The sequence below is a fragment of the Corylus avellana genome, chromosome 1 (assembly GCF_965113065.1).
Source record: "Corylus avellana chromosome 1, dhCorAvel1.hap1.2, whole genome shotgun sequence".
In the NCBI taxonomy this organism is placed as follows: domain Eukaryota; kingdom Viridiplantae; phylum Streptophyta; class Magnoliopsida; order Fagales; family Betulaceae; genus Corylus; species Corylus avellana.
In genome coordinates this window covers 7,088,155-7,115,843 of record NC_142490.1, presented here as the reverse complement: position 1 = coordinate 7,115,843, position 27,689 = coordinate 7,088,155, and the positions used below count along the sequence as shown (strand labels likewise).

The 27,689-nt window shown below is 37.3% G+C and overlaps 4 protein-coding genes across 8 annotated transcripts; 1 reads left to right on the top strand and 3 right to left on the bottom strand.

Annotated features, from left to right (window-relative positions):
• Positions 1-724: 724 nt before the first annotated feature.
• On the bottom strand, positions 725-9,920 carry LOC132170513 (heme oxygenase-like, multi-helical). 2 transcript variants are annotated; one of them, XM_059581516.2, is made up of 7 exons: positions 9,492-9,920; positions 7,608-7,716; positions 6,771-7,061; positions 6,205-6,619; positions 5,481-5,747; positions 1,129-1,747; positions 725-1,031 (listed from the first exon to the last, which is right to left on the bottom strand). In XM_059581516.2, exons 1-6 carry the CDS (start codon positions 9,857-9,859, stop codon positions 1,335-1,337), a joined length of 1,863 nt encoding a protein of 620 aa, XP_059437499.2. In that variant the 5' UTR covers positions 9,860-9,920; the 3' UTR covers positions 725-1,031; positions 1,129-1,334. The 2 variants fall into 2 exon arrangements, with proteins under 2 accessions (XP_059437499.2, XP_059437500.2); XM_059581517.2 differs by having other exon boundaries at positions 6,783-7,061.
• A 4,258-nt stretch (positions 9,921-14,178) lies between these two features.
• Positions 14,179-19,926, bottom strand: LOC132172696 (Peptidase C13 family). Of its 2 annotated transcripts, none has more exons than XM_059584247.2 (10): positions 19,567-19,926; positions 18,595-18,636; positions 18,334-18,478; positions 17,201-17,430; positions 16,754-16,811; positions 16,253-16,330; positions 16,002-16,090; positions 15,700-15,781; positions 14,637-14,825; positions 14,179-14,554 (listed from the first exon to the last, which is right to left on the bottom strand). In XM_059584247.2, exons 1-10 carry the CDS (start codon positions 19,734-19,736, stop codon positions 14,417-14,419), a joined length of 1,221 nt encoding a protein of 406 aa, XP_059440230.1. In that variant the 5' UTR covers positions 19,737-19,926; the 3' UTR covers positions 14,179-14,416. The 2 variants fall into 2 exon arrangements, with proteins under 2 accessions (XP_059440230.1, XP_059440231.1); XM_059584248.2 differs by having other exon boundaries at positions 14,649-14,825; positions 19,567-19,925.
• A 561-nt stretch (positions 19,927-20,487) lies between these two features.
• LOC132171217 (F-box associated ubiquitination effector family protein) lies at positions 20,488-23,122 on the top strand. Of its 3 annotated transcripts, none has more exons than XM_059582481.2 (2): positions 20,488-20,566; positions 21,677-23,122. In XM_059582481.2, exon 2 carries the CDS (start codon positions 21,696-21,698, stop codon positions 22,920-22,922), a length of 1,227 nt encoding a protein of 408 aa, XP_059438464.1. In that variant the 5' UTR covers positions 20,488-20,566; positions 21,677-21,695; the 3' UTR covers positions 22,923-23,122. The 3 variants fall into 3 exon arrangements, with proteins under 3 accessions (XP_059438464.1, XP_059438462.1, XP_059438463.1); XM_059582479.2 differs by having other exon boundaries at positions 20,495-20,566; positions 21,661-23,122; XM_059582480.2 differs by having other exon boundaries at positions 20,516-20,566; positions 21,680-23,122.
• Positions 20,573-26,961, bottom strand: LOC148587904 (uncharacterized). Its single transcript, XM_088511165.1, has 2 exons — positions 25,935-26,961; positions 20,573-21,151 (listed from the first exon to the last, which is right to left on the bottom strand). The coding sequence occupies exons 1-2, from the start codon at positions 26,923-26,925 to the stop codon at positions 21,054-21,056; spliced, it is 1,089 nt and encodes a 362-aa protein (XP_088367291.1). The 5' UTR covers positions 26,926-26,961; the 3' UTR covers positions 20,573-21,053.
• Positions 26,962-27,689: the final 728 nt, after the last annotated feature.

Here is a 27,689-nt window from a genome sequence, read left to right as displayed (position 1 = left end):
TATGAACAGAGTGATAACATGCAAATAACATCATCTAAGATAATATTAGAGAATTTAGAGTAGAAGATTACCTTTGTGACTGGAATCACAACTCACAACGGCTAACTAGCTAGCTAGCATCTTGACCGTCACTTTAGCCTTCCTCCAGTCAGTACATCTGGGACCTCAATCGTTGCTTCATCTTTCCCATATATATATATATAGGACGCTAGGAAGCTAGCTCCTTTGCCTAGAGGCCCTTGGATCCTTCTAGCCGGCCGAGGGCTGGTTCCCACGGTGACGGTGACCAGCTTTTTCCGCCAAATCTTCATTTGCTTGAAGGCGTCGCCGTCTAAACTATGTGTGTGTGTGCGTGTGTGTGTGTGTGTGGTGGAGCTATATGTATATTGTTATCCTTATCCACTAGCATCTTTCTGCTCTTGTAGTTCGAAACAACCATTAATACTACTAGTGCATTAATTGTCCCCAATATATAGGCTGTTGGCCTCAAGCCAACAAATCGACCAACAAGCAGTCTTGTCGACCTCTCCTCTAACATTGATCCTTCATCTTTCTATCTTGGCGGCTACTCTATCCCTGGCTTTAATTAAGCCTTTAGCTAGGGCTCTCATAATTAAGAATGACAGTTTTGTCACCTTGCTGAAGCTATCCAAAAAACTAGAAAACAAGCAAAAAAAAAAAAAAAAACTAATGTTATATACTTCATCTTTATCCCACAACTATCTTACTATGTTGCTGTGACGCAACATCAGATCATAATCATTTATTTATGGGGCACAACGTGCTCCAAATTCTCGTTAAAATCGGAGATAGGATGCAACATCAGAACATAATCATTCATTTGCATCTGATCTAATAAATAGTCAAGAATTTAACTGAAAATACATATATTCTTTTTAACTGCCATTCCTCTCAAATATAGAATAGCAATAACCTGTGAAGATAGGGATACAGCGCTTGAAATGTTTATATGGACAAATATATGTAACAATCTTTGTTCTGAATCATTGCTTCCAGCCACCTCAGAATACCTTAAAGGTGCACGAGAGTCTTAAAATATTAGTATAATTCAGAGCTATTATAGGAGATAAAAATGAGCAAAGAGTAATGAGAGGGGAACAGAAATACCATGTTTACACCATATGCAACCAATAGACCGACATCAAATCTTTGAACAAGAAGACCCTGCAGAAAAAACAGAAAAAGGGAAGACTGCAGCAAATGGGTGGCCCCTAATAAAATTAGCCACCAACTTGTATTTTCTATTGCATTATATATGAATTGAGTCCTTCATTTGCCAAGATACTGAGTGCGTGAGAACGAAAAATATGATTCTAACACCCAAAAATGAAGGCATGTATTTCAGCCCAACTAGAGACTGTGTAAAGAGTGCCAGACAGCCCCTTCCAACTAGAAAACCTTCCTTCAACGTAATCTTTCTGTTTCTTGACTAAGCCAGGGAACAATGGGACAAAAGAAACACCAAACTGATTCCCCACTCTCCTAAGGCTTGAACTTGACCCAATCACAATTCCTATATCTGCCTCAAGCAGACAAAGTAAGTCACCCACTGAGTCTCCAATGTAAACAGTCAAGTTCTTCCTGTCATTGCTGCAATCATTAGATATATTCTTAAAAGCTTCAAGTTTGTCAAGCGGAGACTCAACCTTCTTAACAATCTCACCCGTAGAAATGGATTCCTTAAAAGTGAATTCATTTGCGTGTATGTTCAGCTCATGTAAATCCCCTGCTTCATGAAACAAAGAAAATTATACATAAATTGATAGAGAAAAAGGTAAAAAAAAAAATTAAAAAAAAAAAAAAAAAAAAAAAAAAAAAAAAATCCATCAAGACTAAGCAAGCAACAGAAAAGATGCAACTGAGCAGTGTAATAGCAGTGTCAACTGTTTCACCACTGGTTTACACATTCAGCACCAGCTTCTTTTAATCTTTTAATACCTAGATCCTCAAGAAGTTACTTAAAGGGTGGTAGTGTCAAAAGGCTCTACTTGTTTGTTTAAGAATGAAGACAAACAAAAAAGGCACTCATGATTTTCATCTTAATCATGTACAAATTATACGGAGGCACAAACAAAAAATGACTATTCTATGAAAACAAGGATGACAATCCCCTATTAATAGTCGAGAAAGGAATGCCCCTCAAACTATGGCATGAAAAAGCACCACAAAGCCACTAGACTAATAATCCCTACTTCCATCATCTAACTCAACCACCTATAGGGGCCCTTTTACTTTTTTTTTGATAAGTAACAGATTTTATTAAAAGCGTAAGGTGCCCCAAAGTACACTGAAAGTATACAAAGAGGATCACCTAACTAGAACGGGAAAAACGTACACTGAAAGTCCCCCACCCCCCCCCCCCCCCCCCCCCCCGCCTTCCTGCAGACCACCAACAAGCTAGCAACTCGAAAACCCAACCAGGCATCACCCATGATAACCCAAAATGGGCAAAAAAGGCACTCCACAAAGCAGACACCACCTCACAATGAAGAACAAGATGATCCACCGTCTCCTCGCTCTTCTTGCACATCCAACATCTGTTCACCACAATCACATTTCGCTTTCTGAAGTTATCTAAGGTCAGAATTTTCCCCCAAGCCGCCGACCACGCAAAAAACGCTGCCCTTGAAGGAGCCTGTGTTCGCCACACACTCTTCCAGGGAAACCTCCTCCCTTCCGAACATGCCAAGGAGAAAAAGAGAGACTTGACCTTGAAAGTACCTCTTTTGGAAGAGTTCCACCATAATCTATCTTCCGACCCTCTTCTCACTCTAGCCGAATGTAACACCTAGAAGAAGGAAGCAAAGGCATCCACCTCTCAATCATGAGCCTCTCTCGAAAAACTCACATTCCACTGATTGGATACACCTAGCATCTCCACGTTATCCGCAACTGAGGCATCCTTCGCACAAGCAATAGTAAAAAGGATCGGGAAAGCTATCTTGAGAGATGAATCTCCACACCACCAATCATGCCAAAAGCTAATCCTAGACCCATCCCCCGCTTCAAATCTCGTAAAGCCTTTGAAAGGTTCCCACCCTTTCCTAATATTCCTCCATAACCCCACCCCAAACGATCCTCCAGGCTCAACAGAACACCACCCTCCCCATAAGCTTACAAACTTCGCATCTACCACAACTCTCCACCAAACATCTCTTTCCGACCCATAACGCCACAACCATTTCCCTAAAGGAGCGCGGTTGAAGACCAATAAGTTCCTAATACCCAACCCTCCTTCCTTGATCGGAGTGCAAACCTGCGACCACTTCACCAAGTGGTATTTGAACTCTTCGCCTATCCCTCTTCCTTTTTAAGCATCCAAAAAACTTAAATATACACGACAATAAATATGATTGTGTAACACCTTGGTCTTATATTGGAAAAAAGAGTAGTCCACATAGAGCAAATAGTTTATAAAGACACTCATAGCTACTAAGTCTCACATTGCTTACTTACTAGGTAAAACTAGACTTTAAAAGTGATTCTAGGAAAGTTCCAAATTGACTTAGTCCTTTTGGGATGATAGTGCAATTGTGACTAGCACTTTCCCTAAGTTGTTACAAATAGTATCAGAGCCATCTAGTAATGTCATTTGGTACTGGACCACTGCATGACGCAATTTTGATGAGGACGTCATAAGTTCAAAGGGATGAGATTGTAACACTTTGGTCCTATATTGGGAAGAGGAGTAAGTAGACCACATATAGTGGATGTTTTATAAAGACATTCATGGGTGCTAAGTCTTACATTGCTTATTTATTATGTGAAACTGGACTTTATAAGAGCATCTTCAATAGATGCTCTAAAGGGCTCATATTAGTTAAATATAACTATTATGAGCCTTTTTTCGTCTCCAACAATATAGCTAATTTGAAATTTTTGCTACCATGAACTTTCATATGTGAAAGTTCATTGTAGCACACTGAACAATTTTTTTATTCTTCTCTCCCTTCTCTCCCCCTCTCTCCCTCTCCCTCGCCCTTTACAAAGCTTCTTCTTCAATCCCTACTTGTCAATCTCCTTCTCCTCGTTGACCTTGAGTATGGGGCCCTTGTCCGGCAAATCCAAGTTGTCATTCATCATCTCCTTCAGCGGCGACATGTCTAAATCCTCCTCTATTTTCCCACGCACAAACAAAAAGCAATGACTCTAGAGAGAGAGAAAGAAGTTGTAGTCTCCGAGAGAGCTTTGGAAATGGGGGATGGCGTGGAGAGAGAAAGTTTGGGCTTTCTTATAGTGTTCCAAAGGGTTTTATGATTCCTATTGATTCAATCGATGAATCCGGGCCAGCTCGTTCCGCATGTGCTTGCTTTGGGGTGTCTTTGGTTCTTTGCTAAAATTCTGATACAAGGATGCTAATTCAGAAATTCTTCTTCTTTGGCTCTTTGGTTCTTTGCTGAAGTTCTGGTGTGGTATGGTTTGCTGGGAGGGAGAGACAAGAGAGGGGGGAAGAAAACGGTAGGTTAAAAAAAACATTGAAAAACAATATTTAAAGAAAGTAGAGAATAGAATAGATAATATGTTAAGAGTTTGTATGAAAAAGGTAGTAACTAAAATAGCGCAGATGTGGTTAACGCTTTCTCTGGGTCGTTACAGATTGTCAACTACAGATACAAATAGTAATATTATGTTGTAAATCAAAATTTTAATATTAAATCAAAGGCCATTAGCTTCAGTTGATGATTGTTATCATCATAAGCATCAATGTATTCTGGTCCTCACTTCCAGATAGATTTTTTTTGTAGACATTACTATTAACCATTTAAAATTAGAATTTAATACTTCAAAGTGAAAGTTATCCTTACTTTGATTTTACACATCAGTAATAACATGCAAGTTGGTGTATTGGCTTGCAATACTTAATCTTTCAAGTTATTCTTCTTCCAACTTCATCAAGGCAAAAGACTTTTAACTTTGATTTGATCTTAGTACCTAAGCAAGTGTTTCATGCCCTTCCAACCTAAAATTACATACTTTAGATTTTGTTTTCAGAATATCGACCAAACGTTTGCAATTTTACACTAAGAGATACCATGAAATAAAATTTTAAAACAGGGACAAGCTAATCCTCCTTGGCTTTGACATGGATATAGAGTAAAGCTCTTGCAAAGCCAAATAAACTAAGCATTATATACTAGAATCTATATCGAAGAAAAATAATCAATATGTTTTGCACATGCAAAACCACATAGGAGTCACAGAATGCTCTCAAAACAAGAGGGATCAAGTGAGCAACTCAGTTGTTCTTTAGACGTCAAGTATAAGCATCAGAGGAATCAAACTGTGAACAAATAATTACATGAAGAAAAAGTGCTCGTCATCTAGTCCAAATGGGAAATAGAAAAAGAAAGGGCATAAGAGACTATAACTTGTGTAAAGCATATAATTATAAACCTAAATTAGAAAAAATATATGTTAAGAATATCACATTCCACAATTCCAATTGGTAAGGAACATACCTGACGAAAAGGCAGATCTAATGAGGTCACCACACCAACAGTATGAAAGTAGATGCACATTTGCAGTCAAATTTACATTCTTTACAATTTTCTGAAAGAAAGCAGTACAACCATCTTGAAGAATAAGACGTTCGCCAGCTCGTTTTATGTCTTCAAAATTTAGACCCTTAAGTACCCCAGACTCAATCACTCTATCATTTGCCCTTTTCTCAAAATCTGAAAGTTGCTCAAGTGCTTTACATAGAGCTTCATACTTGAGCCCATCAACTGCAAAGCCACAGACATGAAAACAAAACATACATGAGAAAGTAAATTTATGCAAATACTTCCAAGAAATTTTTCATAAATTTTAATATAGAGTTAATACGTCAGTTTGTTTTTGTTTAATGGAAAACCGCAGAAGCCTTCTATTGGAACAAAATGTTGGAAACAATATCATGAATTCTATTAGGGAGATATTGTTTCCAAAATGTGCACAAAAAGAAGGTTTGGTCCTTATGTAAATCCAAAGAATGTTCATGTAAACCCTCATTATGCATGCAAAGTGTCAATCTCTTTAGTTCTCCTTTATTCTTTCAAAACTACATCATTCCCAAATGACTAAGGAGAACAAATATTTCACTAACATGTCATTTTCAATGGATCCAAGTCTTCCATTAAATAATTTCCATTGAAACAAAGACAGCCTTAAAGTTTCCTACAATAAATGCAGTAAATAATTAACCTTTCTCAGGGAGCATAATGCTTTCTATGCATTGCTCGTACTCTTCTGTGTACTGCTGGGAAAGAAGCCCCCACGTATTCCTAAGATCAGCTGATGACATCCGAGCCAGTTGATTTTCCGATTCAATTTTATCAGATTTTGGTGCTGTTACTATTGCAATTTCCGCCAAAATAGCCGAAGAATCAACAACAGTGCATGTCAAATCAAAATCAGAAAATATTATAAGACGATCCTCTACAGGGTTATGCTCTTTGGTCAGAGGAGCTACTGTTGGCTGAACAACTGGCTGAGCAGAGAAGAACTCTATTTCAAGTTTCATAGCTTGGTGATAGAGTTTTTCAATGATGTCAAGCTCTTCTCCTGTCAAAGAGACACTTAGTTTATCGAGCAAGTCTTCAGTTTGCACAGCCGATGCCTAAATTCAAAAATAACAATAGGTTGAGCTGGTGAACTAAAGAAGGCCATTTATATAATGAATTTTCCTCTGAGACTGAAATCAGCAAAGCCTAATCAGATTGATATAAGAAATTAAATGAAAAAGCTCACAGCTCAATAGGATGACACACCTGAAAACTTACAGATGAGTAATTTTCAATCCACTTCCTGTAAGGGTGACTGCCCTCATGAACATCTAAAAGCGCCTTTAACTCCTTACCCAAAAAGGCATACAGCCTCATACAAGGTGTCATGGCACCCAGAGTGTATGCAGCAAGTTTTGTTCTTTCAAAAGGAGTTGCAAGTTTACCAGGACCTTTTACTCCTTCAACTTTCCCAGAGGCTGTTGCCAACAAGAAATCTGTGTACTTCACTGTTGCAGAGTTGACAGTGCCCTCCTTCCCATGGTCTGAACCCCATTCCTGCATAAGTCATACATTCAGACCACATAGATTATAACTGATGTAGAAAGGAAAATAAAAAAGAGATTTATATGCATATAAATTCAAAATTCATGATTTAAATTACTTTGTAGGAAAGAATTTAAAACTCCATTGCCAGAGTGCATTTTCATCAAACCAGATTGATCAATTCGCCAAATTAAATTAGCCACAAGTTAATTACCACTACCAAAATTCCAAACATAAAGCCTTCTAAATCTCCCATTTGAAATGCCAGGATATGAAAATGGCAATTTTGTCCATGCCATCTAGACCAAAAAAACTTCATAAGCTTTCCAATAACTAAAGTTCAACAAAGACTCTAGAACAATCAGTTATATCTCCTCTAAATTTCCCACACTTGCAAACTATAACCGAATTCAACTATCTGGCCACTTGGGTTTGCCATATTTACAAACCGAAACAAATCAAAACATTAAAAATAAGATTTAACTCTTCAAGTTTATTTTGTTTACCAACATTTTCTTGGAAATTGAGCAGATTACAGAAAGTATGAGAACATTGTACCTGTACAAATGAATCATGCATTTTCAGCTCCTCCAGAACTGCCTTCCTCAAGTTGGAGATTGAAATCTTTGCATCATCATCATCCGCACACTCTCCTGCCAACTCATACCTGTAATCCAATGAAAAACAAAAAGTAAAATAGACATACATTTCCCATAAACAGATAGCCCATCCTCTAGTTCTCAATAAAACTGAGGCCGATAATAATAATAATAATAATAACAATAATAATAATAATAATAATAAAAAAAATAATAATAATAATAATAATAATAATAATAATTGTTATGTAGACTTTGGATTTCAAATGCTAAACTCACCTCAATCAGAGTAGGTACATATTTCACACCCTACACATGGTTGCTGAGAAAACTGACAAAAAGAACGGAGAGAATAAAACTTAAAATCATATGAGTTAAGCCAACTTCATCTAAAACAATTCTAAACTCACCCACATTACCTATTAGTCGAAATCTTTGGTTAAGATTTACCATTAACTATCTCCATCCTCAAACAACGAATAATCTATCAATTGAATCCTTAATTTCTTTAATTTCCCACACTTCCTCCGCAGCTTAACAAATCATAAAATTTAAAATCTTATGATCAACTTTCCCTACACATTCTCAGCAACCAAACTAGGGGGCGGGGCGGGGGAAGTTGTCCAGTAAAATCTAAAATGGAAAATCAAATACTCAGGCATGGGCAACTGTGAATGGAATTTTGAAACCACATTTTTTTCTAAGCCAAACACTATGGTTCTCTAAATGATAGATAAAAGATATCCAAGATTGATACCCTGACTTCTTTGTTTATTTCATGCATTTTGTTAGCAATTAGACAGACCCAAAAAAATGGAATCATGAGGAATAAATAATTTTGATAAGTAATGGGTTTGAAAGAAAAATGTAATCCAATAACATTGGAGCAGATCTCCATGGACTGATAAAGGAGAAAGCTCAAGCAGAAAGGATTATTAGCTTGTTTTACGCACAGATAAAATCCTGGAAACCATTTCCTCGGAAAACAGGTTCCCAAGAAGAACTATGTGCGAATGTAACAAAGAAAGACAAAATAAGGGTAACCAAATGAATATGAATCAAAGAGAATCAAGAGATAGCAGTGTTAAGGGAAATTGTTGGGATGCATTCAGCAGAGAAGGTGGGCGCTGAGCCTCAGAGGAAGACCATAAATAATCAAATGCTCAGGCCAAAGGAAAGACAGTTACATGGCAAAAAGTCATTAATCAACCAGTATATATTTCTTCAATTTCTATTTAGAATATATATTCATAATCTTAATTTCCTTGTTACCATACACCCACTAGGAAAATTAGATTTCTCGTTCCTGCACAAACAACTATGCCAATAGAGCATATATATATATATGCAATAGACTCATTGTAGTTAATGGCTTATTAAGTTATAGAATCAAATTGGCCCCTTTAACTCAGTGGTAGAGTTAGGTCACTCGCGTTTTTCTTTCCCACTTTTTCTCAGAAACCAAGCACGCTAAGAAACAGAAAAGTTGGCAAAATTCCAACTTCACTACAACAGCAAGTTCATCGATTGTCTCACAATCTTCTTCTTTCCCTTTTTTTTGGGGTTGTTAAGTTACAAAGCGCAATATTTATGAACTATAAACAAGGAAAATTTTTGAGTATACACAATGCAATATCATTCCATTTTTGTTCTTTTCTTCTTTACCGTACTTTTCTTAGCAGCCAATACACACAGTTTCAGAACCCAGTACGTAACCCAATTCCACTCTCACATTTTCCCATCAACCAAACGAACCATATAAAGCAAAAACAAAAGCAACCCACCAACCAAATCAAGCAATCGAAACAAAAAATAAACAAAGAGAAGGAAAAAAAAAACTCACGCTTGCGCGAAGGCGCGGAGAAAGTGGACATCTTGGGCAATGTAGTGGCGGAAAGTTTCGATCCTGAGATTCCCGGAAGCCAAACAGAGGACGAAGGGGGCGTAGAGAGCGAGCACCGATTCCCTGCGGAACTTGATCCAGAAACGTTCCGCAAGGCCCACTTCGGAATCCACGGCGGCCACAGACATCGCCGTCAGCGGCGGGATTGCCATTGAGATTGGCGATCTCGGAGCGGAATCGAACGAGCCGGAATGGGATCGGAGCAAGCTGAGTCGGGCGTGTGGTGGTGGAGCGGGGGTGGAGGAGAGGAGGGTGGATAGGCAGAGAGCAGGTTTGATCGGGTTTTTCAGGGAGAAGAGGAAGCGCATCACACAGAACACACAGAGAGACGCAGAAAGAGAAATGTGGCAGTGCGCCAAACTGAGTGCCAGCAAATACTGAAAATTCAGGTGCGAAATCTAATAAATTAACTCAAATAAATTATTAAGTGTTAATTTTAATTAAATTAATTATTGATTATATTATATACTGATCCAAGTAAGTTATTTGTATTTTTCATTATTAAGAATGAAGCATAGTGTGTAATGGCAAGGGCCTTTCAGACTATTTTTTGCTCTCTCTTATTAGAATCTAGGACACTACATTCAAGGAAAAATGATCCTCTCAATTTTAAATCATTTACATTTCTTTTGATTAGTGCATTTAGAAGGGTAAAATTGTCCAATTTTTTTTTTAGGTTAAAATTTTTGGACAACACTGCCCTTCTAAATACACTAACGGAAGGAAATTGAGGGGATTTGAAATAAAAATGATCATTTTCCACGTTCAACAAACATCTTCGTTAGCGTGTGAACGACTAATGTGGCAACCCTTCATGGTTCGTTTGATAAACGATTTTGTTTCGGTTTTAGTTTGATACTGTAGCAAAAATTGATTGATGTAAAAAAAAATAAAAAAAATAAAAAGTGAAAAAGTAAGAATGTTTTGTATGAAAAAAATTTTGTTTTGTAGTAATTTTTATATTTGAATAATAATAAAAAATAATTGATATAATATAAAAAGTAATAGAATGTTGAAAAAATAAAAAAAGTGGGATAAATAGGGTTGTGCCAAAATCATGACAAAACTGTTTATCAACAGAGCCCGGAGGGCGTAAAGGACTTGGTGTAGTTATTCTCTTGTTTTACAAGTTCATGTGGTATTTTATAGGATGTGGATGCCTATTTTGTGTGGGATTTGGTGCACGACCTCGATTGCATTCACAATAGCAAGGGTTCCGCAAACTGACCACGAGGTTTGCGCCATCAACGAAATTGTAGAGGGCGAAAATGTGGTCGTCGGAGATGGAAGCGCCGAGGAGCTTGACGTGGCTGAGGTGGTGGCTATGGCAGATAACAGCAAGGCATTGCATTAGTTGGGGCAACTGGACCTTATAGTAGAACTTACACTGAAAAACGATGACAACTTTGCCTCGAAAAGTTCAGCGCTAGGACTAGGAGCTGCTAGTGGAGGAGGTGTAGGTTCTAGCAAGAAAGTTGTTGGTGGCAGATCAGAGCTTGAAGTAGTTGTAGATGTGGGATTTCTTAGGAGCGAGTCCTAGAGAGGGAGGTGCACCTAGAGATAGAGGTTCAAGTCGTGTTGGTGTAGGGTGAAGCACTAGTGATATTGGAGATTCACTGTTCGGAGATTCGGCTTACGTGCTGTTATTTTAATAACAGCATGTATGCTGTAGTTGAATCAACGGGTAAGCCAAATCTCACAGTTCGGTGCTTCTTAATGAATGTTCATACTTAACTTTTTCAGCAGTTTGATCAACTGTGCAGTGTTCAATAAAACAAGCATAACTTTTGCTATTGGTCTCAGAATTGCGCGTGTGACCTAATTCCGAACAGCTTTTTCCGAAATGAACGACATAGTATCCATTCCAATATTTTTAAGTGTCTTCTTGGGATTTGAAAATATAATATTTTTCTCTTAAGACAGTGTTTCCAAGGCTTTTTTGTCCTTTAGGAATTACTCTTTAACCTTCAAAACATAATTGATCTCATACTCATTATCTAATCATTTCCATTTGGTTTCCATGTACTTACAAAAAGGGTTGAGAATAAGGATGAGCTGATTCTTCAATACTGATGGCATCAAACATCGGTACCTTTATTGAACACTCGATACAATAATAAAATCTTTAAAAATTTCAAGGTCTTACAATTTACCAAATAAGAACTAACCCTAGCATCATAATTAAAGTGTACTTAACCATAATTTATTTTTTTGAGTATACAAAGAATGAGATGCTCAAACTCAAAAAATAGTTTACGGTTTTAAAAAATGGAAACTATTTTTCAGAAATCAAAGACGCTTTTTCAGTCAAGCCAAAAATATTTTTCGTAGACTATTATTTTTCATCACACCAAACCCCCGAAAATACCTAAAACAATTCAAAAAATCATTTACGTACGCCAAAACAAACCCAGCCTAATTAATTATCAATTTTTCTCTATCTAAAATTGTCTTCTTTAAATCATTGTTCTTTATGTATTATATATTATTTCCCACAACATGTTTACATAATACGCATATCACGTACTCTATAGTATTTCCCTCCAACAAGGATCCCTGCAAACCGTTATATATATATATATATATATATATATATACACCTACTAGAGTTTTCCCATTATGCTGCATTAATCGTTGCATGAACAATAACACGTAGGAGGCGGGATGACGGAAGAAGGAGACTTTGGACAAATAAGAAGATTGGAAGATTTGAAGAGAATAAAGATCGCATCTTTCGAAAAGATTTTGGAGGAGGTTAGAGCGGTTGCAAGAGACAAAGAAGAAGAAGAAAGGCTGCTGACGGAAAGGATTGTGAAGGATCTTGTTGACTTCCAGTCAAGAAAACCAAAAGAGCGCCAGAATATTGTCGCCCCTTCTTTCCAAACAGTCCTCGCCAGAAAAGCCGAAAAATGGGCAAAAGATCGTCATCAGGAGAAGAACATGCCACCGCCCGGAGAGGTGATGATGAAGCGCGTGAAGGAGATGACAGGAACCGACGTCGTGTTGGTGATCGACAGAGAAGCAGTATTTGCGCGAAACCGATCTGAGCTGATTGTCGGTGCCGGAGAGGGAGAGCAGGCTGTATTTTCTGACCGGGAAGGAGAGGAAACAGCTGGAAGACGAGGAGGAGGGGTAGAAGGGTGCAGCTGTGCTTTTCGCTGATATATTAAGATCGATTGGGTGGCCGGAGAAGATGATTGATTGATAGATTGTTTGTGAATCTTTGATTTGTAATCTTTCAACGATGAATCTTTTGATTTGTAAATCTTTGATTAATTTGTCATTGATTTGCAGTCTTTAATTGTAATAAAATGATAGATTCCAGTCAACTCCTTTAGCCATGCATACTAGATTCTGTCTTGATCTTAGAATTGGTAACTAAAGATTTCTTTTTCTTTTTCTTTTTTTTTTTTTCTTTTTTTTTTTTTCATTTTACACGTTTTGGGATTTTGTCTGAAAAATTGAGATTTTGCCAAAAATGCATTTTAGTCATTTTTAGGCTTTTTGGACCCTTAAAAACGCTTTTAATTTTTTTACCAAACGAGTAATTTTTTCAAACAGATTTTTTAAGTATTAAAAGCACGTTTAAGCATCTCAAACGTAATCCTAAACGGGCCTTTACAGTATGCAAAAAATAAGTAGTATTTCAAGTATTTACCTAAATAATTTATTCACCACCTCCATCCCTTTCCCATCCCCCCCCAAAAACTATGTAGCATAGTCCGAAATCGATTTCCATATATCAAATGTTATGAGAAATCACGCTACACAACTTTTAAGGGGTCAATCTATTCAATTTTTTTACATGGTATCAGAGTCTTAGATTAATGCCCCTCTCATGGTCGAATCTAGCAACTCAATCTTTACATTCCTAAACATCACCCGTTTAATTTTCATCAAACTTGATGGTACCAACTATATTTTATGGATTTCACAATTCCTATCTGTTTTACTTATGGATTCAAGTTATGATTTATCAATTATCGTTGATGGCTTAGAAAACTAGCCCTTCCAAGTTTCTCTTGATGAAGATGAGAAGCAAACTATAAACTTGAATCCAAAATTTATTATTTGGAAAAAAAAACATTGTGTTGGCTCAATGATACTCTGTTGTCATTTGAAGATTTTGAGGAAAAATGACCAAGGTATGACATTCTCCTTGAAAATCAACATCAAACTGTTCCTGTGTTGCACCAAAAACCAGTCATTTTGCCTTATTTACAGAAAAACAAGGTAATTCCAATTTTAACAATAGGCTAGAGAACCCTAAAGAGAACCATTCCAAGCTTAGAGGCTGTTTGGAATTGAATTAATGGACTTAAAATGTATTTTTCGTATGTAAAAAACCGTGCCAAATAAAAAGCTAATCCATTTGATAAAAAAAAAAAGTCAAAAAATACTTACTTTTTTTTGGACTTTTTGCTCTTAAAAAAAGCTAAAACACAGAGCTTTTTCTAGCTTTAAAAGTTCTATTTCCCAAAGTAATCCAAAACGAGAGCCAAGTATAGATGGAGTAAATGAATATTCTATTGATTTAACCAAAAATATTTAAGATCCTACGAGAACCATTTAAAGGAACAATTGAGCTCAAGTCACAATGATAAATCTAAAGCATGGATGGAGTAAATCATGCTAAAAACCAGAAATTTCATAATATAAGACAAAGCAAACAGAAACTATTCACCTCTCTCTCTCTCTCTCACACACACAAAACAGCAGACACTGAGAGGAAAGAACGGAGGTTTTGCACATATCTAACCTCAATTAATCTCTCCCATTACACAGGCATCGAATGTAAGGTTGGCAAATATGTCGATCTGGGCACGAATGAGAAACTAAATCAAAGATGTTGCCTCAAAGTTTCATCATGTCAGCCACATCGAAGCCGTCAACAGTGGAACTATTAGAACCAAGCCATAGTTCACAAAGGTATCAACATCTTTCACTTTTTCCATCTCCTGAAGAAAAGCACTCCATTTACATTTAGAAGTGCCTTGTTGATCCTGCATCATATGAACCTTCACTCTTTAGTACAATTGTGTACAGATTATATTGAAAAGCAGTTGTGTATACAATAAAATTTACCTTAGTGTTTACCTTAATAATTTGATCCAACTCAATGGAATTCAACAATGATCTTTTCTTGTCATGGACTGATTTATCTGTAGACTTTCTGATTTCAGCCCCGCCGGATTCCTTTCTTGACAGGACACTGTAAGCTGAATCAGTATGTATTGTTTCCATGACTGAGCCAAAGAAGTTCGTCACTGGTACCTAGAGATAGTGAGAGAGAGAAACAATTTACACTTTATTACAAGCTGAATTTTTTTTCATACCGTATATAGGTCGGCAATCCGAAGAAAATACCACTTAAAGTAGAAATGGTTGCTACAACCATAACAGAAAATTCGTCACCACAAAAATCACTAATGGTTGCCTTAATCTTAACAAAGCCCCTTTGCAGAGTGGCAATACACAGATGCAAAATATTAGAAGTTTTTTAATCAGAAGGTATATGTGATTTAACGCGGTAGATGTTGCTTCAAGCTTAACAAAATACTTGACCAACAGAGGCAAATCACTGTAGGTTTAAGGCTAAGCTCGAACATAAACCTAAGCCTAGAAAAAACAAAAGTATATTGAAGACACTTTGACGAATTCATTTTTTAAACATGCCAATACCCTCAATAATACATCAGATAGAACCATGAATGAGAAGAAAGAAAACTTATTTGTTCTGGGCCGAAATTAGGCGAGATGGCATAAGCTTCAGGAGCTTTAATTAAGAAAATGGGAAAGAACTGATAGCCTTTCTAGAAACTAAAAGTAGTATAATAAAACAACACATTAATTTCGCAAAAGAATGTTAAAAACATATTGAGACTTTTCAATTTCCATTTAAGTCAGAAATCAAACTTCAATCAGCTGCTTCCTAATTGCAATACAAAATACAATTTCGGGCACACAGATAGGTAGCATATATTCATACAAAGCTAGTAGCCTGCTATAGGCTATGGAGGCCCACATTGTTTTTCCATAGACGGATTTCAGTAAAGAGTCGCATAATAAAATTCAAATTACATCACAAATCATTAGGAGAAAGCAACTTCAACATATTTAGGATCAGATAAGTCTACAACTTCCATACCTCCTCCAAACGACGTTGGTACAGATCTGTTCGGTAATATGCAGTTGACATCAACATACTAGGATTATAAGAACTGAAAAGACTGCAAAATAACCACAAAAATCCTTAATGCAGATCATAATTTGAAGAAATATGATGCTTAATTCATATATCTCCAGAATATATTAGATCTACCCAAATGCCAATATAAAAACTGATGGAGCGAAAGATGATTCAAAGTACATAATCAGCAAAATCAAGACTTTCCAAGCTCCAACAGCTTTGAAACCAACAGTCATTCATTTACTTATACTTTAACATACCTGATTAAGGAGGCATTATTGTACATATTTAGCCTCTCAAAGAATCCAAGGGTGTAAAATGTAAAACGATCCACAACTGAAACACCAACCTGTATCAGATAAACAGAATAAGAACAAATCTAAATATGTGTTACCATAGACCTTGAAAAATAAAATTCAAAGAATGTTATATAGAACCCCATAGCATCCTATGTCACATATTCATTATTAAATGGTCCATAGATGGGAAATACTGTAAAAACTACACTTACGTCTGAATCCAAGTGATGTGAGTACGAGTTCTCTCCTTTCATGCTGCTTCCAATGGTCAAAACACCTGGTGATTGAAGCTGCAAAAGTCAAGAAATTACCTTCAATTCCATATCAAAATCAATTCCTACAAATGCCATGTTTTATATGCCTCAATAACTAGATTAGAAATCTCAGAATGTGATGCTCATTTGTGACAAACACAATTCGAAGTGCATAAAACAATTTCAAACATATATAGCAGTGGTCAGATGACATGGCCAGCACTGGGAGTAGAGACACGTCATACTCAGAAAAATGTCATGATGATATATAACTCTCACTGTAAAGATAGTTGCCCAAACATGGTCAGCACTGGGCAGGGGCAGGTAGACTACGTCGTTCACATAGCAGACTGGGTTACCGCTACCACATCAAAAAAGCTAACCACTATAGGTGACAGAAACTGAAGAGAGTTGTGAGATTTCTAAGAACATCACCCCATTTAGGTGCAGATTACAGACCTGAGAGAAGAGAGTTGCAGCTTGGCAAGTGTCCACCATTATAAGCAGCTCCTTGAATCTAGAATTTGAACATTACCAAAAAGATATCAGCTCATTGTCCAGCAGTGATCATCAATATTGATAGTGAGCAAGATTATCTCCAAAAAAAAAAAAAAAAAAAAAAAAAAAAAAACAGATAATAAACCTAATGTTCTTAATACACATGCGCGCGCGCACACACAGAAATTTCTCTCTACAGAGGTTAATTCTTAGCATGTTTGCTTGGTAGGCTATTTTTCTTTCTTTCTTTTTTTCCTGTAAAGCAAGCTATTATTGCAGATTCCAACCAAATGGCAGGGCTAGATGTCATCACTGTCTCCACAAACAATTTTCTTCACTTTTATTGAAATATAAGAAATTCAACTACAAATATAACAGGAAACAGGCATGAAAGTAGAAGATTCCCACCTACGTTTTTCTTTCATTTGTTTCACAGCATCGGCTAAATCATGACTTTGGAGCTCTTCTGAGTCCTGAAATTTCAAAAATTCATCTCCCCCATGTCCTGTCATATACAGCAGAATGTGGCTTCCTTCATCACTTAAAAGACGCTTAGATCTTGGAACCCCATTCTCATGACGCCCAGACAATACCCGTAGAAAATTTTCAACTGTCACTTCATAACCTCGATAATCTACCTGAAGAAGCAAGAAATGTTCCTTTCAAGATTCTTACATACACTAGATGGTTTTATACACCAAAATTTCTACAAAAATTCAGAGAAGAGATGTGGGAGGGGGAGGGGTGCATTCTTTTCATTCACTCATGGCATGGTATGTTTGACTTGTTAGAAAATATAGCCTCTCAAAGTACAAGAACATACATTGCTACATAACAGAACATAATATGAATGAATAAGATAACTAGAATTTTTTACATATGGCTAAAATACCACAATACTTATGAAACTTTAATAGGTTATTAAATATATTCAACCATAAAAGAGGGAGGGATGGCCAGTGATGAATTCATCCGGTACAACAATATAGTTTTGACAGAGAAGTTGCCAAGTAATTCTAATACAGCACCTTTAACTTGGTAGTCAGTATTCAAGATTGTCAGTTATCTAGAAGGCAAACAAGTTGAAAGCCCACCATAGACATATTCCATTGACCTAAATTGCAATGACGAATGTGAAAATTACACCAGTCTAAGTTATCATGCACGTTGCCTCCCTTAATTTGTGCAAATGAAATTTAATTTAAAACTTCCCTTCGTAGAGGGCCTATTTGAATGTCTCTATAATCTATCGATAATGGGGAATTCAAAAGTGGCGGCCATCATAATAAGAAACCTGACAAAAGGAATTCTATGAATGGCGATCATTCCAAGCTCTCGACAGTCCCATTATAGATGATGTCTATGGCTTGGATACTAAATGTAATATCAACTGGGCCATTCAAATTCTAAAGAACAACTGAACAGCCCCTTAATGAATGCCACCATTCTTAAGTGTCTAATGTGATTAGAGCCAAAAGTAACCATATCAATTCATGTGCTTTTCAAAAAGTCAAAAGCCTAATTGGAGACACAAGACTCACCTCAACATTATCTCCATACAAGTTAAGTTTGTGGTTCTCATTGTTAAAAACTTGTGCAGGGTATTTGTTTCTAGCATTGCAAGCCATATCATCTGCCAGCATGAGTATTATCCTCTCATCAGGTATTCCTAACCGCTTAACTGTCCTGGAGGACAAAGGATTAGAAAATTTTCTATCAATGATTACCACGCAAGATGGACCCCCCAAAAAATAATAATAATAAATGAAAAGAAAAGGAGACAAAGGAAGCTCACTGCTTACCTATACAATGATAAAGTATTAGCCATGTGTCGATAATTAAACCTGAACAAGGACACAGATGCAAAATTTATTCAACTGGAAAAGTCTCATAACAACAAAAGGTTTCAAATGTGCTATGGCTCTAGAGCTCAGCAAATCAAGCTACTTTCTAGTAATGCAATCAAGTCAGCAAATGCACGCCATAAATCCTTCTCTAAATAACTATAAAGGGTTCTAGAGGACCAAGAAGGAAGACCTCTTTATTGGAAACCATTAGGTGCAGGACTCAAGCCCAAGTTGCAAAACAAATTGGAACCTTTTTAGATTATTGTGGTGTCACATCAGTCAAGACCCAACGTCCTTCGAGGTCCCAAGTTTCTCTCCATAATAGTATGGAAGTGACGCATCAGCGGCAATAAAACAGGAAATATGATTCTTCTTTTTCTTGTAATTCCGAAAATTTTGAAGTTATATTTCTTCAATTGAAAATAAGTGTTTGCCCATTATCTGAAACAATAACATGGACATAATCTATTTGGCTCATAAGTCTTATCATCTGTCATTTATAGTGCCTGAAGGGGTACATTGTAATTAACTTGTTAAGGAAATTCAAATATCATAACTTAAAAAACAAGGTAATGTTTACCTTCTAAACCCAGAAGATGGGCGTGGCTCATTGATCCATATTTCCCATTTTTCTCTTGTTTGCAAAGTTTTTAAAGATGCATGCCCCAAATTTTAAATATCAAATTGATCAAGAACAAAGTACACGACACGGATACCCCATAATCAAAGCATGGCTATGAATCAATCGGCACATAAGTATAATTTCACCTTGATTAACACACTCAAAGACACGTCAGGACAGAAAAGAGGCATATGACCCTTGGATACAGAAGAAGAAGAAGAAGAAAAATAATATGGGTATGCTTAAAATCATTACAAAAAGCATAATCTAAAAGCTTACAAGCAAAAGAACGAAGGTTGAGTTACCAGAAGCGAGAGGTGCAGACCAAAACAGCCCAGTTGTTAGTGTGCATAGTAGCCTCAGAAGAAGAAGAAGCTTGTGCTACGCAATTGCTTATGCCCAGAAGCAGAAACAAAAGCAGCACCACCACTCTGGACCCGAACGAACCGTACATCTTGAATTGCATTCTCTTCATCTCATCTGTTCGTCAAAAAACTCTCTTTTCTTCTTCGTTTTACCAGCCTGAGATTGATTTGCTTGGTTCCCCAAAGCATAAAATTATCAAAGGAAATGCATAGACCCGGCAAGCAATCGGTTCAATTTGGTTTGATTTTTTTTTGTCGTGAACCAATTTGGTTTGATTTGAAGCTCCAAAGCAACCTCGGACTCAGATTGGCCAATTTTATTTTAGTTCAAAGCAATTAAGTAATAATCAAATTCTAAAAATTGTTTACGATTTATAAAATTAAAAAAATATTTTCTTAATCAATTAAAAATATTGCCATTTTGGGCACCCGGCCCGCAGCCCTGCGGCTTCTAAAATTTTTACCCGGATAAAGAGGTTATTATCCGCCGGGTATCGGGTATAATGGGCGGGTGCAGACAGGGAGGGTAAGGCGGGTATTACGGGGCGGGTTGGATATTTTTGTGAATGGTCAGTAAGAGAGGGAGAGGAGAGTTCCCACATGAAAAAGTAAAGGAATTGGAATACAAAGACATTCTCACATTCCACAGGGCAAGGGGAATTAGGGGAAATGGGGGTATAAGGGGTTGTACCCGAGATTTTTAAAAACAGCAACCCGAGCCCGACCCGAACCTTGCAGATACTTGAAAAATCAATCCGGATCTGCTTTTTTTTTTAAGGAAAATTGACGGATCGGGGCGGGTAGTGCGGGTATTTGCCCACCCTTCATTGGTGGAGCTCTTTTCCTCTGCTTCTTCCTGCTACAAATGCAAATGCTTCCCAAGCTACAATGTGCTTTTCCCCATCTTGGGTTACGTTAGTTTAGCTGACAGCAATTTGAGGTTTTCTCTCTCTCCCTCTCTCTATGTCTACAATATTTCTTTTGTTGTATGCAGAGCTCTTTTTCTTACTTTCATTGGTCGGACATCGGAGTTCATTGATGGGGGAACACATGCAAATATACTTATTTTACCAGTAGTTTGGCTGATAGCAATTTGCTCTTTCTTTTTTCTTTTTTCTTTTTATTTATTTATCATTCATTGTTATTTACTTGGGTTTTGCTTCATCCGTGCATTTGCTTGCTAAGAAAATTGAATACTGGAAAATTTATTTTTTGGGTCCTATGTACTAGGTCAAGTGGTTTTGTTTGTCCAAGTTGTTCTTTTTTTATTTTTGTTTTGGGGTTGCAGTTTCTGGGGACCAAACAGTACATAATCAGTGCATTTTGTGATTGTGAAACTCGGTAATTGTCTGTTTCTTTTGCTTTTCAATTGTTTGTGTGAAAGTTCTACACAGTATGGCATTGCTTAAAGAGGGAAGGGGGCTGAATTAGAGGGATAAAAGGTTGACGATTAGAAGTCTTCTTAGGGATTGGAAGGTGGATATAATATGTTTACAAGAAACTAAATTGGAGTTTATTTCTAGGGCTGTGGTCTGCAATTTATGAGGCTGTCATCATTTTCTCCCGAATTGTACTTGTTGTGCCCCTTTGCACTTTCTATTGTGATTGATTTACTTCTATTTATATATAAACTCAGAGAAAATCTAAAAGGGAAAACCTACCTATAAAATTAAGAGTGACTCCATGGAACATCATTTAATTGTTTTCTCCATTGTCAAGATCCTTCTTTCTATCTGTCATTGTCAGTTCTGCAAACTTTCTCCATTGCCCTTGTGTGGCACTACTATAGTCTACAGAGCAGACCTTTAAGTGATTCATGCCAAGTATCACCAAACTTGGAGAATATATATAAGATGGTTTTCACTTCTATAAAAATCAATTTGACATGAAGTTTTGTTTAAGCTCTCGATTTCTCTGTTCTTGCAAATTTCATTCGTGGTGTCATATCTGTATCTATTCATGTCAACTGAAGTGCATAAACAGATTATTGTTTGTTATGCTCAAGAACCTTTCTCAGTTGTTGCAATGATGTAGTGGGAATGTCCTTCAGCAGGATTTTATCTTGTTAAATGATGTCTAAGAGGATGGCCCACGATAGCGTTCATGCTGCATTAAACTCTGACGATATCCTATTTGAGATCCTCCTTCGATTACCAGAAAAATCTCTTTTCAGACTCATTCTTGTATCGAAGAAGTGGCTTCACTTGATATGCAGCTATTCTTTTCGTTCTAGTTACTACACTCGATGGCAGGAAAGTTTTCGTCTATTGGGCTTCCTTGTGTGCAATTTTCTATACCTTGGAAGACCTCGAGATGGCTTCCGTCGCCCCTCATGGGAGCCTGCACTTCCCTTTTTATCAACTTGTAAAGAAGGTGATGATTTAAAGTTTTCTGGGATCCTCAAGCAGCTCGGTTACTTCATTGACTCTTCCAACGGCCTTCTTCTTTGTGGCCGCCACCCAATGACTTATTATGTATGGAGTCCCATAACCAAGCAGCCATACCAACTTCCTCAACCTCATCAGTTCTATCGAAATTTGTGCATGGCGTTCATTGTCGAGGAGTCGCATGATAATGTCATCTGTTATAAGGTCATTCGTGCTAAATGCATATGCAAACCTGTCGAAGTCAACACCGTCTCCATTGAGACCTTCTCTTCAAAGACTGGTGCATGGAAACAAGCCACTCTCACTTGCTCTACAGGTTTTGCTTTGTGTCCTCGAACCGTTGCTACCGTGATCAGAGGCGTTGTTCACTGGTTTGCAGTACAGAAAAATGTAGCTATTTATGACCCATATCTTGGAGTGAGGCGTATATCTTTGGTTAAACTTCCAGCTGGTGAGTTGTCATATGATTATGAAGAGTCTGTACTTGGGGAATCCTCTGATGGTCTTTTGCAGTATGGTCAGAGCAGTAAGCTGGGTATTGAGATATGGGTCCTGGAGAAAGAACAAGGTGGTAACTCATCCATATACCAGAACAATACACATCAGGAGAGCAGGTGGAATTTAAGATACAAATTGAATTTCAGAGTTATGTGGAAACGGAATCCGACTTTTGCCGATCATTCTAAAGAAACGCACATATTGTCATTCCTTCCTCAGAATTCTGAATCTGTCTTCATTAGATCTGGATCGAGTATATTTCTTTATCAGCTTGAGAGCAAAACACTGGATGTGGTTCATTATCATGGCCGTGGCTCTTCAATTTCGTGGGATTCCAGTAAAGTAGCACCATACTTCAAGCCATCTTGGCCTTCTTCTTCTTTATGTCACTACACTAACAGTTTGACATGATTGGGTGCTTTCATGAAGAAGTTTGTAATTGTGGTTCAAGAAATGTTCCCGTGTTTTTCTGCAGTAGTCTAGAGCATTTCTCTTTGCTATTCTTATATGATATGTATAAATGTTAATAGAAATCCTTATGACACTTGCACTGAATTGAAAGTAACAAGCATCTTAAAATAATTATTTAAGTACAGAAGAGAAGTTGATCAGTTTTTTTGTTCATTAAAACCTTGAATGTTGTAGATTTCAAGATGAGTGAACACTTTGAGAATTTATCAGATCTCAACATGTACTTAAAGAAGTAAAATTTGATCTGAACTATATAAATAAGGGCACAAAATCTCAACTTTATTCATGGTCTACCATAGTAGAGGATAGGAATATGAATTGGGATGGTTAGTCACTCAAATTTAAAGTTGAGTTGGTGGGCTATAGAGAATTTTGAAGATGTTGCTGCTGACAGCATAAAAATTTATGGTCTGGTTGCCTTTGAATTTATTGTTATTTCTTTTTCTGCTGTTGTTAATATTATCAAAGACTTAATTCATCACAATCAGAATGCCAGATTGTTAGAGACAAATGACATTATCAACACGAGCAATATAAGAAGTCAACTCTTTGATTTTCTCCAATATCTCAAAACAATGAAGTTTTTAGATCAACTTTATAATCAAAATGTGCAGTTCAGCCTCTCCCTGCAAAAGCCTTTTTGTTTAATCAAGTCCTCTCCATTCTCTCTTTGATTTCTTCTTCTCTTTTTCCTTTAGTTTTTCTGCTGTTTTGTTTTGGTATTGGATGTCAGCTCTACCGGCTACTACGCTCCTATCTCCTCCACCATCCGTGCACCTTTCTTTCACTCTTGCCGGTCTTTAGAGCATTAGTAGCAGCTTTCCTTTGATTTCTCTTAAGTTTAGGGTATAAAACTACTTTTTGTTTTCCTATGAAATATATTTCAATAACTTCCATTACCTTTCCCTACACCATTAAAATATTATTTCTTTACAAAATACAAATTTCCTACCTACCCTTACTTTTTTCACAAAATCCCTAATTAAAGACGAAATGATGAAAGAGGAGAGAGGAAAGATAAATGTTTATATTAAAACAATGTATAGGGAACCATTTTTGGTTCCCTACACATTGGGAAATATTGTAGCAACCCTTGAGAGTTGGTTAAATGTAGGGAATCTGATGTGAGTAGGTTTTTGTTGTTTTTTTGAAATTTTTCCTAAACATAAGAAAGAGAATGGCACATAGGGCATCTGCTGCTATTGTTATTACACAAATGGGTCCCCGTTTTTGCATGTGGACTGCAGGCGTTGATGCCCCTTTTGGTCTTTTATGGCTGATCTTAGGCTTCTCTACTCATGCTCCTTCGAATTTCTACATGTAGCGCGCTTTTGGCCTATGGAGACTTCCAAATCCAGATTTGGGCCATGCTCAATATTGTCTTTGATGTTATTTGCCAATCGGTTCTTGAAGGGGACTCATATTACTATTATTTATGTTTTCTTTTGGTCTCCTTAGTCCTCTATAAGCTGGTCAAAAACTAAGATAAATATAAGTGCCCTTAACTATACTCACATCTCACTATGGGCCGCTACAACTAGTTTTGTTAGTAATATTGCCACTCGCTTGAACCATCACGAGAATTTGTTATATGTACTTGTTTCATCTCATCTTTTATATATATATAAGACTTAATAATGTAATAATTTAATGTTACTGTTGAGACAATTATCAACCCTGGTAGCAACTTAATTCAAAGCCTGCTAAGAAGGAAAAATGATCAGTAGTGACAGACCGCGAGATGAGGGGTGTGGCGGTCGTGCCACCTCCAATGCCTGAGTGAAAGTTTGATTATGACAAGAGTAATAAAATAAGGAAATAATGAGCAATAATAACTGGGAATAATAAGAGTAAGATCATGAGTATGTATCTCTATTGTAAGATGACTCCTCCTTTTATAGAGGCTGTGAGTGGGTGAACTTTAGTGGGACTTTCACTTGACTCCCTTGATTTGTGGGAGTGGTTGAAACCGATATTATCCTTTAAGATAATATGGGAGATTTAAGCAGATAGGATATTATGTATTTAGACTCATTTTGTGATATATTTAGTTGATTGCTCTCTGATTTGGTTTGTAACTCCCAAATTAGGTTGTTTAGAGAGTGATTATGCTCCCTTGATTATAGGGGTACGTGATTCTGCATGCAACCATTTCAATATGGTGCATAACCGCATGCTTGAGTGCGGACCTGATATAATTGAGTGATCGTGTTAGGATTTCTTGGGCTTTAATGCCTTGGTGTCCTAACGAGCCATGGGCCTCTTATTCAAAGTGGGCCTTTTGGTTTGGGTTTTGGGATATATTTTGTATCAACAGTACCCCGTCATTCCCTTAGGTCACTATGGTGGCCTAATGGGAATAAAGTTTTTGTTATCCACACCTGAAATGTTACCATTGTTTTTGCAACTTTTGTATATATTTCTTTGAAGTCGATCCGAGCACACTCCGCCAAAGTCGGGAGAAATTATGCCCTAATCCGAAGATGGCGATTTTGTATGTAGGCATACTCGTGCACTGTTTGAGTGGTACGATGTTCAAAGCATGAGTCTGTAGGTAAATGTATGGATGCATGCATGAGCGGACGCATGTATGAGTGGATGCATGCATGAATAGATGCATGATCGGATGTATGTATGTACTTTTGTTTTGGATCCATTTCTGGGCTGCTGTTTGTTTTCTTGTTTTGCTTATGTACCTGCACTTTCATGTAATGAAATAAGTTTATTAGTTTCTAAAATTCCTTGTGCCAATTGTGTGTTTGAGTTTCTCTTTTTGTGTGTGGAAAAAAGTATGGGAAAAGGACCATTCTTGGGGAATCCTATACATTGTGAAACTGGGAGATTAGGAGAAATATGTAGGCTACCCAACACCATTTTAACTAGCTGTATAGAGGAGTACCATATTTAAACATGTACGGAGTATACCTCTACTAACCCGAATGGGATGATCACCTTTTAGTTTTCCGTTTTGTCTCATATTCTCAGGAATCATGCCAGTGAAGTTGTTACGGGGTAGCCGAAGAGTTTCCAAATTTAGAAAGTTTGCGAGGCAGTTTGGAATAGACCCGTGCAAACTGTTCAAGGACAATTCCAAGTGCTTGAGTTGCTTGAGATTGCAGAACTCAAATGGAATTTCACCAGTAAATGCATTGAAGGAAAGGTCAAGGTGCACTAGGTTTGTCAGGTTGTCTAATTGCTTTGGAATTGGGCCACCCAATTCACAGAGGTACAAAGTCATTTGAGCTAGATTCACCAAGTTCCCAAAATCTTTTGGGATCCCACCTTCAAAATTGTTACAATCCAAGTGAATGTTTCTTAGGTTAGTGAGATTGCCCAACTCGTAGGGGATTTTTCCATGCAGATCATTCGCCATAAGCGAAAGATACTCCAAGCCAACCAGATTTGCATAGATTTTTGGGATTCTACCAAAGAAATGATTGTAATCAAGATCTAAGAACTTGAGCTTCTTTAAGGTCGTAATCCCAAGTGGAAAAAAGGCAGTGAACTTGTTCTCAAAGGCATGAAACACTTCCAAGTTGGCAATGTTAGAGTAGTTCCAATCCAAGCTGCTATTGAATCTGTTGGATGAGATGTTTAGCCATCGAAGACTACTCAAATTCACAATCTCCAGGGTACCTGTGAACTGATTACTAGCAAGAGAAATGTTAGTAAGCTGGTCAAGTTTTGAAATTTGAGGTGACACACAGCCGTTCAAATTCAACCCTATTAAGTCCACTGAAACAACACGTCTACTAGAGCATTGAATTCCAACCCAAGAACAAATTGTGCTAGGACTCGAAGAATTCCAAGTATTTAGAATGGAGTCGGAGAATTCAAATCCTTTTTTAAATGTGACTAAGGCATGGAAATCACTATCTAAAGAATAAGCAAAACAAGAAGTACTAACAAAAGAGACAAGTGACAAAACAATGAAAGGTACCATATTAACAAGTGGAATCAATCATCTTTTTCTTTGTTTGAAAGGGAGTTGTTTAAATGGTGTGGCCATGGCAAAACGCTATTGACAGCAATAAATACCTCAAGCAGCCCCTTTCTCTGAAACCTGAAGGAAAGTAGTGCCCTTGATTGTTATGGAGTCCACCGAAATTTATCACCCTCTTCTCTTCTTTTCAGCCGGCGTGTGCCTCAGTCCACCAGCCCCACATCCCTTCCTCCATCTCGCCAGAACGTGGACATTGGAGCACGTACGAGTTGTGGGTCGTCAGCCATGCCCATGAGTACTGGTTATATGGCAGTAGTCCCCGAGGCACCTCCACGCACCGTGCCGTCAACAGAAGAGCGCCACCCTCGACCGCGTTGTACCGCCACAGATTGTTACGAGTATTTCATGGACGACATGGGTATACATTGGTTGGTAGTCGGTGATAGAGTGGTTGGATAAGAAGGTTAAGAGATTGTTACAGGTATTTCATGGACGACATGGGTATACATTGGTTGTTAGTCGGTGATAGAGTGGTTGGAGAAGAAGGTGAAGAGACATGTTTTCAAATGGTAGGGGAAGGACTCAGAGAAGAGCACTATAGCCTGTGCCGCCGCCCTCAGTCACACAAGTGCTTGAGTCTCTAGGGTTATTCTTGCAAGGAGGTGTTTCTTTTGTTTGAGTACTTGCATATATACGTATGTAAAGACATGTGATTAATTAAGTTTGAAAAATCAATCCCAAATGTTGCATATAAAGAGGCACAA

Bases quoted from the DNA above. Each gene is read 5' to 3' on its own strand.
- LOC132170513 (XM_059581516.2), bottom strand. From the start codon at position 9,859: ATGCGCTTCCTCTTCTCCCTGAAAAACCCGATCAAACCTGCTCTCTGC. The intron at 6,620-6,770 runs GTGTGTCATCCT...TTTTGAATTTAG, and splicing joins ACTCATCTGTAAGTTTTCAG to GCATCGGCTGTGCAAACTGA. The intron at 5,748-6,204 runs GTTAATTATTTA...GTGGCTTTGCAG, and splicing joins CATTATGCTCCCTGAGAAAG to TTGATGGGCTCAAGTATGAA.
- LOC132172696 (XM_059584247.2), bottom strand. From the start codon at position 19,736: ATGAAGAGAATGCAATTCAAGATGTACGGTTCGTTCGGGTCCAGAGTG. The intron at 18,479-18,594 runs GTAAGCAGTGAG...TTTGTCCTCCAG, and splicing joins AATACTTTATCATTGTATAG to GACAGTTAAGCGGTTAGGAA. The intron at 17,431-18,333 runs GTGAGTCTTGTG...TTGCTTCTTCAG, and splicing joins TGTATGGAGATAATGTTGAG to GTAGATTATCGAGGTTATGA.
- LOC132171217 (XM_059582481.2), top strand. From the start codon at position 21,696: ATGATGTCTAAGAGGATGGCCCACGATAGCGTTCATGCTGCATTAAAC.
- LOC148587904 (XM_088511165.1), bottom strand. From the start codon at position 26,925: ATGGTACCTTTCATTGTTTTGTCACTTGTCTCTTTTGTTAGTACTTCT. The intron at 21,152-25,934 runs GTGATCATCCCA...TGCAGACCACAG, and splicing joins ACAAAACGGAAAACTAAAAG to CCCTAGAAATAAACTCCAAT.